The sequence below is a fragment of the Diabrotica undecimpunctata genome, chromosome 2 (assembly GCF_040954645.1).
Source record: "Diabrotica undecimpunctata isolate CICGRU chromosome 2, icDiaUnde3, whole genome shotgun sequence".
Classification (NCBI taxonomy): Eukaryota; Metazoa; Arthropoda; class Insecta; order Coleoptera; family Chrysomelidae; genus Diabrotica; species Diabrotica undecimpunctata.
The window spans coordinates 14,373,134-14,392,556 of record NC_092804.1 but is presented as its reverse complement, the minus strand read 5'-3'; the positions used below and the strand labels follow the sequence as shown (position 1 = coordinate 14,392,556).

Below are 19,423 nucleotides of genomic sequence, written 5' to 3'. Positions count from 1 at the left end.
TGAAATTATTGGTCTTCATCAGATGGTAGGTACTCACTACCAGAAGACTGAAATGGTTCTGTGTCATAGTTCTCTAGATAGTCTAGATCAACGGACTGCTGAGTTTGTGCAATTTTTTTCCCAATTCAGCCAAAAATTTGTCCCTAGTAGGAAAAGAAAAAGAGTATGAGAATTTTTTATTTTGAAAAATTTTAACAAAAAAGTACCTGGTATCACTTGCTGATGTATTTCCTTTAAAAAAGTTTTTGGGATCGGGATTGAACCAAAACAATGTCTCACACAAACTGTAAATGGTCTGGAACGACCATGGAACATAAAAATTGACAGATCTTGGACTACTGACTCGGGCTTCGGATTATCTTGGATGACAACAAACTGAAATCTTCAAAACTCGGCCTCTCAAACGCTCCTAGTTAAAACCATGTTGTCATTTCCATGACAAAAACGAATAACAAAAAAACAATAACAGATTTAAAAAAGAAAAATCCGGACTAAACAATGAACTGACCACTTTAACGATTCATCGTAGAGTGGTGTAATTCTCTTCCCCGCAATACTTTCTCACCAACCTAAGTGGATATTTATTTGACGCGCAATATTACGCGGCATCACGATCAAAGAAATACAATTAAAATTATTATATACGGACCAGAAATGTTTATATTATCAATCCCAACGACGCAAAAGGATTGAGAAAATATTTCGGTGTTTTAATACATACAGGGTTGTTTGAAATGCTACAGTTTCAGTGTTACAGAAAATATAAAAATAAAACAATGTGTAAATTAAATTTTATTGAAAATTATTTAAAAAAAGTAAAAAAAAATATTTATTTAAAAATCTTTTATAAAAAGAAACAATTGCAAATCCTTAAAAAACAAAATTCAGTACTTGTAACCTTCTCCTTTTTACTATTTACTTCAACCATACAATTATTATTCCATGCAGAATATATAAATATGATTCTAGATCTTCAGTTGAAATATAAGTTTTCTTTTCTCTGTTGATAGAACTTTATCAAGTTTTTTCAAATGAATCGACAGTCTAAAATTTAACACGTGCGACACATTTATTTCGTCACTTCTGCACCATCCAATACATCTTCGGCCTCCTCCCTTAAGTTTTCAACCTTCTCGAGCAATAACATCTAAAAATAATCGAAATTTTTTTAGATTACAATACATTTATTTTAGAAGAAAAACAGTGATTGTTCTCAAAATTAATAACTAACGATTTATGTATAAACGGATCTTCTTAAGTAAAGTATTTTAAAATCTACATAACTATTGATGTGTGGTGACATTCCTAATAATCAACGAAGAAAATTAATTTTCCTGTTTAAAGTTATTTATTATCCAACTATAAAGAGTTGTAGGAAAATACTCTTCACTTAAGATAGATGCATTAATACAAAAACAGGTTTTTATAGATTGTTTTTATTAGATACAACTTTTAATTGTTTTGTCGTTAATATAAACTTACCTTAGATGCAGCTATAAGTTGATTAGCTACTCGAGTAGACATGAACTCTATATTTTGTACCAAATCATTAACGTTTGCTTTTGCAATACTTTGTAAAGTCTTGAAACCCGCATTATACAGTTGTTTGGCTCGACTCTGTAAGAAATATATTAATAAATAAAACATAACAAGTTTTACCAAGTTTGTTTGGTTACAAAGGTTATAAAAACCTGCTGAAATTTTTAATTAATCAATTTACATTGAAATTTATAAGTTTTCTGAAATTATAAAAGTCTGTTTTTATTAGAGTTTTGCAGTTTTTAACAACTACCGAAATATTGAAAAAATATTTCTGGGTCTGGAGAAAGCATATGGTAAAGTATACAGATTTTATCGCACTATGATGCCGCAGATAACAGGTCAACAGAACTAGGTTTAAACTAGGACCGAAAATCATTCAATTAGGAAATACGTCTTCTATCTGAACTCATTTATTCCTAATATTGTTTTGAAGCTATTTTACTGTGGCATTGGCTATTATATTATATTATACTATCTTTAATGGGAATTAACTGCAATATCAATTTAATAATGGAAATGAAAACAAGATCCGATTTGTAGAAAAAAAAAAGTATTAAAAACTTTTGGCTTCTTAGAATTTTGACTTCCAGAACATTAGAATGATTCTAACCATACTAAAAATAATTTACCTGTTTGACAGCTGGCAGATCCATCAACGGTAACAGTTCTTTAACACAGCAATGCGACAATCTTTGGCTCATTCCTTTCAGAAGAAAAGCGTATGCCCAGAATTCTTGTAGTTCTTCGCAAAAATTGACTACATTTGAGGCAAATGTGGCGGCAATTGTCATCAGATTTTGTACGATCCCTCGGTTGATCTGGAAAAATACAGATGTTTGTATCTTAATCTAAGAAGAAAATAATTGACAACTGGAACAGTTTTTTCAAAAATCCAAACAAAACAACAACTGGAATAGATTTTTCAAAAATCCATTGAGGGTATAGATTTTGTCGAGAGAATGTCTCAAATGGTAATTGCTTCTACTTCTTGCTTTTTCACTATCTAACGGTCAAAGACAAAGTAAAATTTTCCAAACAATACAACCATATAATGCAACATTATGTGGCGTTATTCTTGAACATTTGAACATCCCTATTTGCTAATGGAGATCAAGCATCCTAATACCTCTATTCAAAAAGAGGAGGCAAATCGGACCCGGAAAATTACAGAGGAATTAATTTATTAAACACTAAAATTAACAACCAAAGTGACAACAAATAAACTGAATTAAATTATAACATTAGCAGAAGATCAACAAGGTTTTAGGTTGAGAAGATCATGCACCGACGTTATATTTATAATGAGGCAAGTGAAAGAGAAAACATTAGAATACAACAAACCGGCATATCTATGTTTCATGGATCTTAAGAAGGCATTTGACCAGGTCAAATTAAAGGACGTTATCCACTTATTGTAAGCAAGAGAGATACCTCTAGGAATAATCAAAACGATCGAAAATATCTACCAAAACAACACAATAACAATAAAAGTAGAAGAAGGACTAACCAACCCTATTGAAGCTGGCATTGGGATAAGACAGGGAAATTCCCTAAGTCCTCCTCTATTGTTCAACCTGATTTTAGATGAAATAATAAAAAACGTAAGAATTAAAGAAGGATACCAAATGGGAGAAAAACAACTTAAAATAATCTGCTATGCAGACGACGCAGACTACTCTCTCAAAGGGAAGATGATTCACAACGTATGCTGCACCAATTTAATATAACCGCAAGAAAATTTAACATATTAATTTCCCCAAAAAAGACAAAATGCATGGTTACAACCGCAAATTTACTAAGATGTAAGTTGGAGCTGGAAGGTCAGATAATAGAACAAGTGATGGAGTTTAAATATCTAGGCTAGTTTATTACCTAGCTACGGAAAGCTCGAAACTGAAGTGGAAGATCAAGTGAATAGAGCAAACAGAGTCGCAGACTGCCCGAATAAAACAATATGGAGAAATAAAAATATCGGGAAGGATATGAAAGGCAGAATTTACAAAACAGTCATCAGACCAATAATGACATACGCGGCAGAAACACGACCTGACACAGAGAGGACAAAAAGAATGTTAGAAACAGCAGAGATGAAAACACAGATGAAAAATTAATAGTAAGACACTATGTGACAGAGCTAGACGTACATATATAGGTGGAGAACATCAAGAACTGGGTAAGAAATAGAGGAGTAGAATGGAACGATCATATAAGCCGAATCATACAATCAGACGATCAGCCGATCAGACCCACCAACTGTTCACAGATGGTTTGAAGAACTTTAGAACGAATTCCGTGAAAGTCATCCGGCCATAGCTGTTGTCCCCGAAAAAATTTATGCTCGGCATGATGGAAGCAGATCCTTGCATCATTGGCCATAGGCATGAGTCATATACAAACAATTTTGCATAGAAATTGATAGTGAAAAAGACGAGTAGTCGTTGTATTCCTCAATAAAGTAATACTTTCGAAAAGTATTACTTTATTTGTGTACCAGCCTTCGAGATAAACAGGTCAACTTGGTGGTAAATCGTTTAGTCAAATCATGTCTTGTAACTGTTCCGCTAATTTCGATTTTTTTTATTAAGGCTGTTTTATCGGTGCACCAAAATCTAGGGACAGTGTTTTCTCTGTTATTTACCGACAAAATGTCTCGAAATTTGGACACGTTATTCGAAATTATGTTGCCTTTAAACTGATGGTGTTTTACTTTTTTTATTTTTTTGAAACTTCTGTTGAAAAATTGGATTATACTATTTAACGTTCTATTATAACCAAACTTTTTACGCCCATCACTTGGAAGAGTTTTTTTTCTGTAATCGTTGATTTTTGTTTCACCTTTCTGTGTCCAGTAATAATCGAGAAAAGCGTGTTCCAACTTTAAAGAAAATTGCTAAAAAATACTGAAATCTAATAGTGAAACTTGTTACTCATCATTGGCGCTTAGTTTCATCGTTATCGCCTTCGTGACGTCAAATCTCATGAACGTACGGTCAGTTTCGCTTGAATCAGAATCCATTTATAGTTATTCATTCTTGTATTTTCTTCATCAACTTGCTTACTGTTTACAGTATTCTTAGTTATTTTGAAAACATTGAAATTCTTTAGTTTACGGGTATGTTTAAGTAATATATTATTAGTTGAGTGGTATAAGTTACAAGTTTTTTAGTTTAGGCGTATTTTTAAGTATTACATCAGTTTGGTGATATAAGTTTTAAGTGACAAGATAAGAAATGAGTCCCAGTAAACGTCCTAGGCCAAGGAAAAAAAGAGGAATTGCACTACAGTAAAGACAGCTAGCAATAGCTCAGAAAAAAATATTGCTACTTTATTGTTTGGACACCTATGGGTTTCATTGTTGATAAGGTACGTATTTATATTAGTTTATAAACGTATTAGAAACTTGTTTTTTCATGTCAGAATTTTTAGAATATTCAAACAATATTTTTGTGTTTACTATTATTATTATTTATGTATCATTATTTATCGTATACTTAATACTGGTACTTGCACATACTAAACTACACAAACTAATTTTCTAATTACAAAACAGAAAATTATACTACTATCCACGATTTGTGTTTTATTCACCAATTGGATACTTTTCTTATGTAACTGCAACCTATAAATATATTAAAATAATGTATATTCCATTCAGAGAACTTGTTCCTCACAGTGCGTCGCCTCGAAATACTTGCCAGATACTTAAATACATATACTATTATGATGGTTTGGCAGGTCACAATTTTTTATAGATAAATAATAATATTTTTTGTTTAATTTTTACTAGGCTAATATCAGTTATCTCTAACAAATAAATAACTTCTTGAGACCATTTTCAAGCTATAACTGCAAAATTGTTTATTTGTTTGTGACAACAAATTGTAATTTTTTTGATAATAATATTTTTATATTATTTTAAATTTATTATAAATAAACACCATGATGTTTTTTGCAGTCACGTTTCACAAATTTTTATTCAATACTATAGACTATAAATTAAAAATGTGATAATTCTTTTTAAAACATTATCTACGATAATTAATCTAAAAAGGTATTCCCGACAAAACTAATTTGAATGGAGAATAATGCATTTGTTGTCATTAAACTACCTGTCCGCCGGCGCCACTGAGTAAAGATCGATACAAGCTGTCTGGCGTAAGCAGTGTAGAAAAGTAAGTGATACGCCCATTTCAAATCGCAGTGTGCTTCAACGGCTAAAACAGCCTTAATTATAGACTTGGATGTCACTTCTGTTTGCAAACGTATCTCGTATTCCGTATCTTATATATAGTATCTTCTAGCTTGCATCCTGCCGCTAGTTATACAACTCTATGTGGCTCTTTGGATACATAGATATCATCCTGCCACTGCAAGTAATTTTTTTGTATTGCATATAAATAAAAAATAAAACAACTTACCTGATACTTTTCCGAAACTTGAAACACTGGCATCTCGTTCCACAAGTCGTACAGCATCAATGTTACATAAAACCTGTTGATTACTCGCTCAGGTACGCTCTGCGGACATTGGGAATTAGTAAATCTCAACGTAATAGTGTGGAATATTTACCTTAATGGGATTATTCGATGCCAACATTTTAACTGCTACGGATTCGTTGAGACCCAATGTTTTTGCTACTCTTAATTCACTGGGTTGTAAGTGGGTAAACTAAAAAACAAGAATTCATGATCAAAAACATACTCCCCACAAGGATTTTAGGCTTCGCCTTGGAAGAGCTCTCGTAGGTGACTGTACAGTAAAGGTATCTCGATCTGTGATATTTAAAAATAAAAAAGCTGGAAACTTTGGTGTTCCAGACGCGAAATTCGGCTGAGAAATGTAGCTCATTTACCAGATGTTCAAAAAATTATACAAGATGCAGATTTTGCTCAACAAAAAAGAAGAAAAACGAACTAACATTATATGTAGTTATTGTCAAGTAGCTTTATGCTCAAAAAAATGTTTAAAATCATTTCGCACTGCTGTAGTTGAGACCTAAATTAGTTTTGTCACCCAGATATGCATTTTTGTATTCTTTTATTAAATAAATTGTTTCACAAACTTTACAAGGGTAATTAATTTCCCACCTGCAAACATTTTATAAGAAACAACGAGAAAATAGTTCCCACCACTTTTTTTTTAATACTTTTTCAAATTATTTTTTATTTGAATAAAAATGTGTTTATTTACCTCCTTTAGATACCAAAAGTATATAAACAAACCAATTAATTCTCCTCATATCCCAGATCTTATTAAGGGTTAATTCTAAATAGAAATAGTTGATATTTAGTATTGATCATAACATAGCTGAAATAGTTTGATTTTCTCTACTTAATAGTGGTAATCATTTTAGTTTGTTTATTCATTTGGTTTAATACATATTTATTATGTGTTGCCTTAGCAGGCTAAAAAGTTTTAACCATTCTCATATATGCCCACTTTCTCCTTAAGTTTTTGCCACACCTCTCTATTTTGTCTTTTTATCCAGCTTACAGCAATACTCTTTATGTCGTCGGTCCATCTGCTGGGTGGCCTGCCTCTACTTTTATACGCTTCATGTCTCGTAGCCATTCCACTATATTTCTTGTTCACCGCTCATCCGTCATTCTTTATGGTAGATTGGGATGCCCATTTGTGAGCACTTTAGACACTTAGACCTCTTAAGGCGGTTCCCTCGTATCACATCCGTTATTCTATTAACATGGCTGTTCCAATTTTATTCTAGATGCAAAATAGCCTCAACAGCGCCAGCGTCTCGCACCCCCCGTCTTGTACCTGATCGCTTGATTTGGACCTCGGTCATTTTGGCTTATTCCCAGCATTCTTTTCATCTTTCTCTGCATTTTATACCATCATAGGTATGTACAGGGAGCCAACAGTTAGTAAAAATATTCCCTTTCAGGCATATGGGAATATGGGACTTAAATATGTACTTTAATTTTCCAAATGCTGCCCAGTCCTTCTACACGGACTTAAATGAATTAAAAGAAAAAATAAGATCGTTTTCAAAAGGTAAATTACGGAATTAAAAGAGTCCAACAAGCTCAGGGACGTCATTTACGTAGTATTGTATTTAGTTTATGAAAAAAATGATTTCATCTTAATTTTTCTGTGTATAGTGATTTCATTTATTATTAATGTTGACTTTTGATTTAAAATAATTTTAAAACTATTGTTACGTACTAAAGAGTTTTTTTTTTCGATAACTCTTTCAGTATTTAATGTAGTAAACCGAATAAAACAAATTCAAATTAGAACATGTCCAAGCAGAAAGAACCTACCACTTCATAATAAACTTGTTTATTTGGTGTAATTTGGTCTGCAGTCTCGTAAGGTGTGACTAGATATAGAAGATGTAAATGACCTTGGAGAACAAGGCAAGCTTGGGCCTCGTATAGATCTTCGTATAACATATGTGCTCTTGATAGTTCCAAACCACCTAAAACGAAATAAATGAATAACTTAATGTATGTCAAAATTTAAGAAAAATTTTAATTGGATAGAACACACTGTTTTTTTCTTTATATTATAATTTTGTATCTTTCGAAATGTGCTTCTACAGAAGAATTTTAAAAGTTTCTTGGGCGAAGAAGATTCGAATCTCCACAATACTAGAACGTCTCAGCAAGACTACTAAGATTATAATATGCACCAAGAAAAGAAAGCTGCAGTACTTCGGGCATGTAATGAGAGATCCAAACGCAGTCCAGAACGAAAAAAGATGGTCTTTGTGGTTAAAGTTATTGCGAGATTGATATGGTATTGATACAATCATGATATTTACGGTGGCCGTGAATAAAATTAAGATCGCTAAGATGGTACCCAACGTTCTGAAAGGACATGGTACATGAAGAAGAAGATGGAATAGCACAACAAGCTAATCACCTCCACAGCTTTGCTAGCACATACCCAATCTTTTGTCGAAATTTTCCACGGCCACTTTGCATAAATGTAACCTTTGACTTCAAATAACCCCTGAAAAGAAATCCAACGGTGTTAAATCACCCAATCTAGGTGTCCAATTCTGATCACTGATACGAGAGAGTACACGACCAGAAAATGACTTCTTCATCTTTTTGTATAGACATTACTCTCCAGTAAGTTGTCGTTCCATCGTTTTCGTGGTCTTTCTACTAATCGTCTTCCTATTGGAGAACCGTCTCTTGCCGTCTTAACTACTCTATTTGTTGTCATTCGGCTTATATGATCGTTCCATTCTACTCTTCTATTTCTTACCCAGTTCTTGATGTTCTCCACCTTGCATCTACGTCGTATATCTGTACTTCTAGCTCTGTCCCATAGTGTATTACCATCAATTTTTCCAAGTGTCTTCGCCTCTGCTGTTTCTAACATCCTTTTTGTCCTCTCTGTGTCAGGTCTTGTTTCTGCCGCGTATGTCATTATTATATACCGCATATGACATACCAGAAAATGTCTTATGTGGTAATTGAATTGTTTCACGAGCTACATGGCATCTGGCACCGTCTTACTGAAATTAGGTCTCAATTCTTGTGTTAATTGAACTTTATAAGCATGGAGATGCAGATTTCAAGAAGCTGATAAGAGAAGAGAAAATCTAAGGTACAAAGTCAGTTGATCGAAATCAAAATTTATGGCTGAAATATCTACAGAGTTGTCTTTTCAGACAGCAGAAGGAAGTTTTCAAAACCACTGTCTCCCGTAAAGTTAACCCACTGTAGCCAACCAACCTCATTAGCAATGCAGCGCCCAAGAAGATTACAACAAATGGATACCAGATGTAAAACTGACGTAATAATTTAAAACTATCGAAATTGAGTATACTACTTTAACAAATGTTATAAATACTTTGTAATATCTTTCAAAAGACATTTTAAATTAACAATGACAGTGAACGAAGACAAATACGTAAAAAATTGTTTTTTTTAATTATAAAACCAACAACAAATATCTGTAATTGTTTCAAACTCACCTTTTATAGCAGCACATCCTAATTCACTAACGACTAGTTTTGTATTGTCGGTCAATACAATAGTTCTTTTTCGTTTCTTTGTTGGTGTTGTAACATTTTCATTAAGAGAAGTGTCTTGGATAGATGTCTAAAACGTTACTTAATTAAAATTAAATAGATGCAGTAACAAGATACCTTCATAAAAAGTACATAACAAAAAAGATAAGATACTCTTCTTCTTCTGATATCTTTCCGTTATAGAATTATTAAGTCTGCCCTGACTTCGAATAATCTAGAGAAGTCGCGTAGTCTGGTTTCGATAGCATACCTGGAGTTCCGGCGAAGGATGTATACTATAACAATTTTCAATTGTAAAGAGTGGAAATGGGAGAAATACTTTATTCGTTCGGCTCCTTCATCATCAAGCGATCATATCTGCATGGGCGTGGTGTGTTCTGTTTCTTGTGAATGTGACTTCGTTTTATATTTATTAAATATACTTTATTATATTTATTAACTTAGTTTTTTAGGTAAGTAAACAACAGACAAATAGCAGAATAATATGATTGATGTTTATTCTTTTTATAGCATCAAGATGGATACCGTGTAGCATTTTTAAATTCTTTGGTATATATTGCAATCCCCTCGTATATGTTAAAACACCGAAATATTCTTTCAATCCTTTTTGCGTCGAAGAGTTGATAATAAACACATTTTTAAAGTTTGTTTATATATCACAGATGCATATTTCCTCGGTATTCTTTGATCGTTAAGCCGCCTAATATTGCGCGTTAAATAAATATTCCCGTTTATATGTTTTGTTTATACCAAGTGGGGCGAATGAATTTTAAAAATAATTACATCACTCTCCGTAAAGCCGCTGTCAAGAGCAGTTGGTTTCGTTGTAGTCCGAATTTAGCTTCAAATTCGTATTGGATTTTCGTTTTTCGCCTTTTTTTTCATTGGAAAATGTGTAGCAGTGTAAAGTTTTATGTGCAGTTAATGAGGTTTGGGGGAATCTTTGAAAAGAGAACACGCTGTGAGTGTCGGCGTCAAAAACCGACCGAAAAAAAGTGATTTATACTCAATATAATGTCAGTTCAGATACTAAGAGATTTGTATCTAATAGATTTGCGGAGTTTCCAACAAATTTGAAAAAGACAATTTTCGTTAAATCGAAGTTACTAATTTCTAAAATATTTCTCAAATTTCTCAAAATAACCGTTACAACCGTAGCGGATCCAAGTAATGTACAAATAAAGCGGAAGTTTATGTCGGTAGAAGAAAAGCAGATTGTGTGTAGAGTGTATGAAAATTTAAAAAATACACTTCGTACAGTGGAAGCTGTAGCTCAGTGTTCATTTTTAACGGGAGTATCCGTGTCGACAATTGAAAAAGTACATGAAAAAGGTGACTGGGATTGTACAAGCTTCAAAACTACATTGTCGTGGGAGAAAAAAAATTGAGTTGAACGAGTACTCGAAAAATTTTGTATGCACTGCTATTCATTCTTTCTTTTTTGAGAATAAAGCGCCAACCCTCGAATCCATTAGGACAAAGGTAATGGAGAATGATCTCATTCCAAAAATGAGCAGAGAGACGTTAAGGATAATAATAAAAGAAGATTTAAAATTTATATATGCCAAACGATCCCGTAAATCTGTCTAAATAGAAAGGGAAGATTTAGTTTCATGGCGACTAAGATATCTTCGCTCTATTAGAGAGGTTCGTTCTGCCCACAAAAAGATTTATTGTCTGGACGAAACGTGAGTGAATGCTGGTCACATAGTATCTAAGATCTGACAAGATACTACTGTAACGAGTTATCGTCAAATATTTGTGGACGATTTATCAACAGGGTTACGAGTACCAACGGATAAAAGGGCAACGACTAATTGACGCCCATATAGGTAGTGAGAGTGGCTTTTTAGACGATAGTGCACAATTTGTTTATCCAAAAAACGAGGGATTCTCACGAAGACATGGACGCTCAACGCTTTGAAAAATGGTTTGAATCACTTCTTTCACGAGTCGATTCAAATACGGTAATGGTGACGGATCACGCTTCTTATTACAGCCGATTAGTACATCTGACAAGTATGACCACCAGAAAAGTAGACATGCAGAGTTCTTCTTCTTAAAGTGCCCTCTCCTCAATGGAGGTTGGCTACTACAATTTTAAAATCTTCTCTATCTTCAGCTGTTCTTATTAGCTGTTCAAAATTTAGCCCTGCCCATTGTCGGATGTTTCTGAGCCACGATAGTCTTTTCCTTCCTAGGCCTCTCTTTCCCTCGATGTTTTCTTTCACTATAAGTTGGACATATTGGTACTTATTATTTCTCAGTATGTGGCCTAGGTATGATGTTTTTCTAACTTTTACTGTGTTAGTGTAAGGGTAACTAATATGCAGAGTTAGTTCGGACTAAAAGGAATTCCATTTTCCGAGGACATGGTTAAGACTGAGGTTATAAGTGTCATAAGACAGCATCGTGACGTATATCGCCAGCATGTTGTAGATTCAGTGGCAGTGGCATCACTATTTTGAGACTTCCTCCTTAACATTGTGAGTTAAACCCAATATAATTAATCTGGGCTCAAGCAAAGGGTTACGTAGCTCGTGAAAACGTGACATATAAAATTTCTGATGTCAAACGTTTGTTAAAACTGGCAATGAAACGGATACGGAAAGAAGATTGGGCTGATGCCGTTGCCCATGTGATCAAGGAAGAAGAGAAAATGTGGAGATTTCCAGTACCCTTTAATTTGGTAAGTTTGTCAAGTTTTGTTATATAATTACGCCATCTAGCGGTGAACATACAACATGTAAATCATTTCCAAATTTTTCTTAAGGTCATTTTTGTTATAAAATTTGTAATATTATAATCTATTTCTGAGATAGGACCGCGTGCTGTAATTAATTAGCAACCCAGTATACTAAGTCCGTCTAATATTAGATAGGAAACTAGTTAACTTACATCCATTCTGACAGAAACATCACATTTGGTGTTAGGTTCTTCCTTATAAACAACATCAAATTCCTTGAGAGCACCCAATTTAAATAGATTCTTAATCACTTTGTCCGTGAGTTGTTTAATATTGACTTCTTGTTGATCACTTTGGACTGCTAACAATGTGTGAGCCGTAACCTCTTGTAATTTTGCTCTAGTATTGGCTATTCCTAAACTTATGCAGCTGAGCAGCAGATGTCTATAAAAATTGGCAATTTTTAATAAATATCTTACAAAAAAATGTAAACTATTTTTTGAAAAATAAATTGTTAAAAAAAATTTAAAAGTCAATAAATAAATTTACTTAACGGTATTTGTTTTGGTAGAAAATATTCAATTAATTGGGTACTCAAGAAATTAACATTTAAAGTTCGAAGGACCATGAAAAAAACAAAAAAATGACGACTACCACGTTCAAGAGAAGTAACAAAATTAAGTGCCTATTAATTGGATCGGTATACAACACTAACGACCACTTACTAGTGATAAAGAATCTGATAGAGAAGTGTGCAGAATACAACAAATCATCGGCACTGATATTTGTCGACTACGAGAAAGCATTCGATACCATAAGCGGCATAAGTCATCAGAAAATGTTAAAAGCATTGACAAAATGCCGAATAGACCATCGCTACACCAACATAATCCAATATATCTACCAAAATGCCACAGCTAGCTTAAGACCATCTGAACAAGAAACAAAAAAATTCTGTACACAGCGAGAAGTACGGCAAGGAGACACAGTCTCTTCAAAGTTATTGACGACGCTTTTAGAACATACTTGTAAGAAGACACATCTAAACGAGCTTGGTATCAACATAAATGGAGAGAAGCTCAGTCATTTGAGATTTGCAGATGACATCGTCCTTATAGCCGATCGTATGAATGATGCAATAATAATGGTTGAAAAATTATATTACGCTTCCTTGGAGCTCGGACTAAAGATTAATAAGAACAAGACGCAAATAATGACTAATCTGGTGCTAAACCGAAATATTGCTGTTGATGGAAGGGATATTGTGCAGACTACATCGTATAAGTACGGGATATTGTGCAGACTACATCGTATAAGTACTTAGGACATGAAATTCGGTATATTGTGCAGACTACCGTATAAGTACTTAGGACATGAAATTCGGTTGGGCAGAGACAACCAGACATTTGAGCTCCAACGTCTAATAGGATTAGCCTCGGCAGCGTTTGGTAAATTAAACTATGTATTTAAATCTGATCTACCCATATGCCTCAAAAGGAAAATCTTTGACCAATGTATGGAGCGAAATCTGTACCCACTTATGGAGCGAAAACATTAACACTCACAAAAAAGGAAATGAATAAGATTCGCGTGGCTCAGAGGGCTATGGAGCGCCTGATGTTGGATGTTTCTCTGAGGGACCGAATCTCAAACAAAGAAATACATCGTAGAACAAAAACAACAGCAGACGACGCCATCGAAAAAATCGCGTCGCTAAAATGGAATTGGGCAGGACACATCGCCAGATTATCAGACAACCGATGGATATTGTCGAGTGGAGACCAAGACAAGAAGCAATACGAAGCAGAGAATGCCCATCAACTAGATGGACTGACGACCGAAGTGTGTTAGCAATAACTAGATACAACATGAATTGATTTCTGCAAAGTATAAGTTTTGGAGTAAAAAGTAATTGTTTCACGTGCAATCAATGGCGTATAGTGATTGGTTTTGTAATCTTACAGAGATTACAAAACCAATAGATGATTAAATGATACAAATAAAATATTTATGTAAAAAGCTAAACAACTTTTCCAAACAGTATTTAAGAACTCAAAAGCAATAAGTGTTGATAAAATCACGCGATTAAATATTAAACTAAAACAATTACGAATTTGTACAGTTTTTTTTTAATTCCAGTTACAGTTACAGTAATAATATCATAATAATTACCTTAACCCTTTTCCTTCCGCGAGATGCATTCCAGACATAGCTCTATTCATAGGTGACATCATTAATTCTACAACCTTCGGCAAATCTGGAGGTTGAGTGATTAAAATACTTTCGCCAGTTTCTCCCAGTCCAGCTCTTCCCGCTCTTCCAACCATTTGTTTATACCTAGAGAGATTTATAAAATCCCTTCCTATATACGGAGATCTCAGTATGACTCTTTTAGCAGGTAAATTAACGCCAGCAGCCAGCGTTGACGTACAGCATATCACATAAATGGTGCCCGCTCTAAAGCCTTCTTCGATGATGCGTCTTTCGTCGCTGGTTAGACCTAAAAAATATATTGCATGATCTTGTTCTAAAATTGATTTTTTGGGGGCTCAACAACAACGGAGAAAGACTTCTAGACCTTTATTTAATGAATAACCTCCGAATTAACAACACATACTTTGACCACCCAATACAACATAAGATCACCTGGTCAGATACAAGAGGACGTAACTCTATGATTGACTACATTATAACAAACAGACAAATACACCCCAAGAATATATTAGATGTGCGCACTATATCTTCCGCCAATGTAGGATTCGATCATGGCCTGGTACTAGGAAAAATAAATATAGCAATCACCATACAAGGCAAGCGAAATACAAAAGTAGAAGAAAAGTTAAACATAGAAAGCTTAGAAGAAGAAGGAACACAAAACTTGTATAAAAACAGACTAACAGAAAAGCTAAACAGCCATAACCTAGAGACTAAAAAGAATATAGAAGAAACTTGGAAAATTATTAAAAAATGTATCCTACAAGCAGCGGAAGAAGCTTTAGGTAAAAGAAAAGTTAACAGAAATAAACGGGAATACAAAACTCCATGGTACGATGAAAGGGTGAAAGCACTAGCAAATGAAAAGAAACAAGCTTTCCTAACATACAAAGGAGTGAAGACACCGGAGGCACGAGCAGACTATGTGAGAATCAGGAATAGAGTAAATCAAGAAATAGATAACATCAAAAAAGAACACTGGGAGAAATTTACCAAAGATATGGAATACGACCTCTATGGATCCCAAAAAAAGGTGTGGAAGATGATAAGGAGACAAAAAACAGAAATGAATGAATTTGTACGCATATATAACATTACGGAGGAACAATGGACTGAGCATTTCACGAAATTATATGGAGAAGGAGAAGAAGAAAACAGAGAAAGAATCATTAATGAAATTCACGATAGAGTACTAATATCAGAAGAAGAGCTACAAGAACAAATAAAAAATTAAAAAACGGAAAAGCACCTGGTCCTGATAAGATAAACAATGAACTGCTAAAATATGGAGGAACAACACTACGCAAATAGCTCCTAAAATTATTCGTCGATATAATAAATACCGGAGTAGTACCAGCGGAATGGAAGGAAAGTCTCCTGCTACCGATACTTAAAAAGAGACTTGAGAAATCCTGAAAATTATAGACGCATTAGTCTGATGAATAGTACATTAAAATTGTTAACGGCAGTCATAAAAGATAAAATTGAGGAAAAAGCGAACATGGCAGATGAACAACAAGGCTTCCGGAAGAACCGCAGCACAATAGACGCAATTTTTATTATCAGACAAATAATAGAGAAGTCTATTGAATATGGAAAACCAGAGATTTAAAAAGTGCTTTTGATAGGGTGAAGCGAAATGACATCTTAAATTTATTACAAGTTGAACAAATAGACCACCAGATAATAAGGACAATTAATGAAATTATGTAACAAGAACAACAAGACCAGAGTTATAATGCCAACAGGGGAAACAGAATGCATAGAACTAAAATGAGTCCGCCAAGGAGACTCGCTCAGCCCATTGTTATTCAATATGGTGATGAATCAAATAATTCACGAAGTAAGAAAACGACACGGATACCACATGGGAGCGCATAAAATCACGATACCTTGCTATGCCGATGATGCAGTACTAATTGCTGATAACGAAGATGACCTACAAAGGCAGCTCCACACCTTCAATATCACAGCAAACAAACTTAATATGAGAATATCAGTAGAAAAACTAAATGTATAGTGATCAGTAAAGAGCCGCGTAGATGCAAACTAGAAATAGACGGCAAAATTGTAGAACAAGTAATGAAATTCAATTACCTAGGAGTAGAGATCACTAGTGACAGGATATAAGAATAGAGACCACAAGACAAGCATCAAAAGCGGCAAGAGTAAGTGGTTGCCTCCGGGAAACCATATGGAGAAACAGATATCTGATCACGGAAAGCAAAATGAAAGTATACAAGACAACAGTAAGACCAATCCTAACATGTGCAGCGGAGACAAGGACCGATACAAGAAAGACGAAACAACAAATCAACAATGTCGAAATGAAAGTATTAAGATCAATAGAGGGCATATCATTAAGATACAGACAAACCAACAGAAGTATACGCGAACAATGCAAAATTCAAAATATTAACAGGTGGATAAAAACAAGAAAAAAAACTGGAACGAACATGTAAACCGAATGTGACCAGATAGATTAGCGAACATCTGTAAAAACAACAAGCCGTATAGCAGAATACCCGTTGGAAGGCCGACAAAAAGGTGGAAAGATAATGTACAGTCAACAACGACTGAAACAGAATAAGAGGCAGACAAACAGGAGTAATCCTAGTCGCACGAAGAAGAAGAAGAAGAAGTTATTTTTCAGACATTCCTGATGTTCACTCTACTTATGTACCTGAATCTGATTCATCTAATGAACAAAACCATTTTCTGTTCATGAAAACAATAAAACATACTGTCAGTTAAAGCCTATTATGTTTAATGATGTTGCCAATGGAAATTTCTCCATGGATGAAGAAACTGAGAGTGAAAACATATTTGCTAAACCTTTTTGTAGTAGATATTCTGACTTTGCTAATGAAAATTTCTCCGTTGATGAAGAAATTGATAGGTAAAACATATTTGATGAACTTTTTTGTAGTAGTTATTCTGACAACTCTGTGGATGGCATAACATATAAACCAGATGATAGCAGTATCAATGATGATTGTGAGGAAAATACAACCATTACCTGTGTTCAAGAACATGATTATAGAAAGGTGCTTTCCAAAAAACTGAACATGGATAACAGTATTGAAGTGAACAAGGGAGATAAAACAAAGACATTTTTAAAGAAAACTAGAAAGAGGGAGTAGAAGCTTTCAACTTGGACATGTAATGTAACAGCACAGAAAAGACGATTAGGAGAGGAATATGTAGTTTTTAAAAATAAAGTGAAAAAAGCTAAAGAAGTAGGTCCCTCGTGCAATAGTTTATGTAGGTTTAAATGTACTACTAAAATACAGGATAATGTTAGAACGCAAACATTTAATAGTTTCTGGAAAATCCAGGCAGACTGAAACCATAGAAGACAATTTATTGCACAAGCAGTTGATGTGGGTCCTGTTAGCAGAAGACGTCTAAGAAATGATACTCAAAAGGACCGAAGACAGCATTCTTTCTCATCTCAAACGGATCTAAAACAAGGGTGTGTAAAAGTCATTTTTTTTAACTACACTTGCCATCTCTGAGAAAATAGTCAGAAATTCAATAAAAAAGAAAATTAATGATGCGGCTGGGTTGGTAATCAGTCACCATATACCTAACCACCAAATTCCATAAGAGGCAAAACAATTAGTCATGGAACACATAAACTGTTTTTCAAAAATTGAAAATCATTATTGTCGCAATAGGTCTGGAAGAGAATATTTAAATCCAGAACTAAACGTAACAATAATGTACAAATTATATTTAGAGTAAATTAATGAGAAGGAGTATGCAAAAGAACTTGCCGTAAAGAAAAGTATGTACCGAGAAATTTTTTCTACCGAGAATACATGTGATACCTGTGACAGTTTTAAAAATAAGCGAAAAGAGACAGATTCTAATGGAATTGAAAATAGTTTAAAGAAAAAATCATATCATTTGAATGACGAAGAAAACAGATATAAGTTAAAAAGGCATGATAAAATAAGATGCAATCAGAATTTAAAAGAAGTTGTAGCAATGATGGATTTGCAAAAATGCCTCCCCACACCTATGTTAACTAATGAAAAATCGTTTTATTTAAAGCAGTTATGCACATTCAATTTTACCGTCTATAATGATAGTACTGCCGAAGGTTCATGCTATATGTGAGACGAGTCTATTGTAAAAAGGGGTGGCAACGAGATAGCTTCTGCTATAATAATGTGGTTAAAAAATTTACCTTCTTTTGACATTTTGGTCAGACAACTTCTCTAGCCGATTTTTTTTTATTTTGTATGAATATGTGGGCTATCCATAACACCTCGGTAGTTAGAATTCATCATAAATATTTACTTAAGGGGCATACACACAACGAAGCAGACACCATACATGCACTGATTGAGAGGAAGAAGAAAACACTGCCTACTATGAGTATTTCTGTACCCCATGAATGGGCCCAGTTTATAAGGACCTGCAGTTCTTTAAAACCGCTTATGGTTTATGAGCTGAAAACAAGTGACTTTTTCAACTTTCAAAAAATGGGCAAAGAATCGACAAGTCCGTTTAATAATAGGAATCGGAACAGAGACAATGAACCCTTTCTATCCTCTAAAATTGTGCACTTGAATGTCGAAAGAGACCAGCCTGGCATTATGTTTTATAAAACAACATTTTCCCAAGAAAATTTTACAACTGTCAATTTTAAAAGGAAAATGAGAAGTTCTCTCGATGGTCTCCTACCAAAGATATTGAACCAAATAAATAATAAAAAATCAATTCCAATTGATAGTTTAAAATATAACCACCTAAGGGAATTGCTAGAATGGGTACTTTCTATTTAACATTCCTTCTATAAATCTTTAAAAACAACAATGCATGCTTTATCACTTTCTTTAAAGCTGCAACATAATTTGATGATTTTAAAGGCATTTTAAATTATGGTGTACAAATGAAGAGCACTAATTTTGATCTACTGCAAAACAAAGTGAAAGTTACTTTCGCCCTTTTAATTCTAACGA

The 19,423-nt window shown here is 33.9% G+C and overlaps 1 protein-coding gene across 5 annotated transcripts in view; it reads right to left on the bottom strand.

Moving 5' to 3' along the window:
• Positions 1 to 774: 774 nt before the first annotated feature.
• mus301 (mutagen-sensitive 301) overlaps positions 775 to 19,423 on the bottom strand; it is a 41,236-nt gene continuing 22,587 nt past the window's right edge. For all 5 annotated transcript variants that reach the window (XM_072522315.1, XM_072522314.1, XM_072522311.1 and 2 more), the window contains 9 exons: positions 14,409 to 14,736; positions 12,449 to 12,680; positions 9,494 to 9,620; positions 7,824 to 7,981; positions 6,112 to 6,210; positions 5,961 to 6,059; positions 2,172 to 2,360; positions 1,483 to 1,617; positions 775 to 1,147 (listed from right to left, as the gene is read on the bottom strand). In XM_072522315.1, the coding sequence (XP_072378416.1) occupies positions 1,070 to 1,147; positions 1,483 to 1,617; positions 2,172 to 2,360; positions 5,961 to 6,059; positions 6,112 to 6,210; positions 7,824 to 7,981; positions 9,494 to 9,620; positions 12,449 to 12,680; positions 14,409 to 14,736 (1,445 nt within the window). In that variant the 3' untranslated portion in view covers positions 775 to 1,069. The remainder of the gene's footprint in view (positions 1,148 to 1,482; positions 1,618 to 2,171; positions 2,361 to 5,960; positions 6,060 to 6,111; positions 6,211 to 7,823; positions 7,982 to 9,493; positions 9,621 to 12,448; positions 12,681 to 14,408; positions 14,737 to 19,423) is intronic.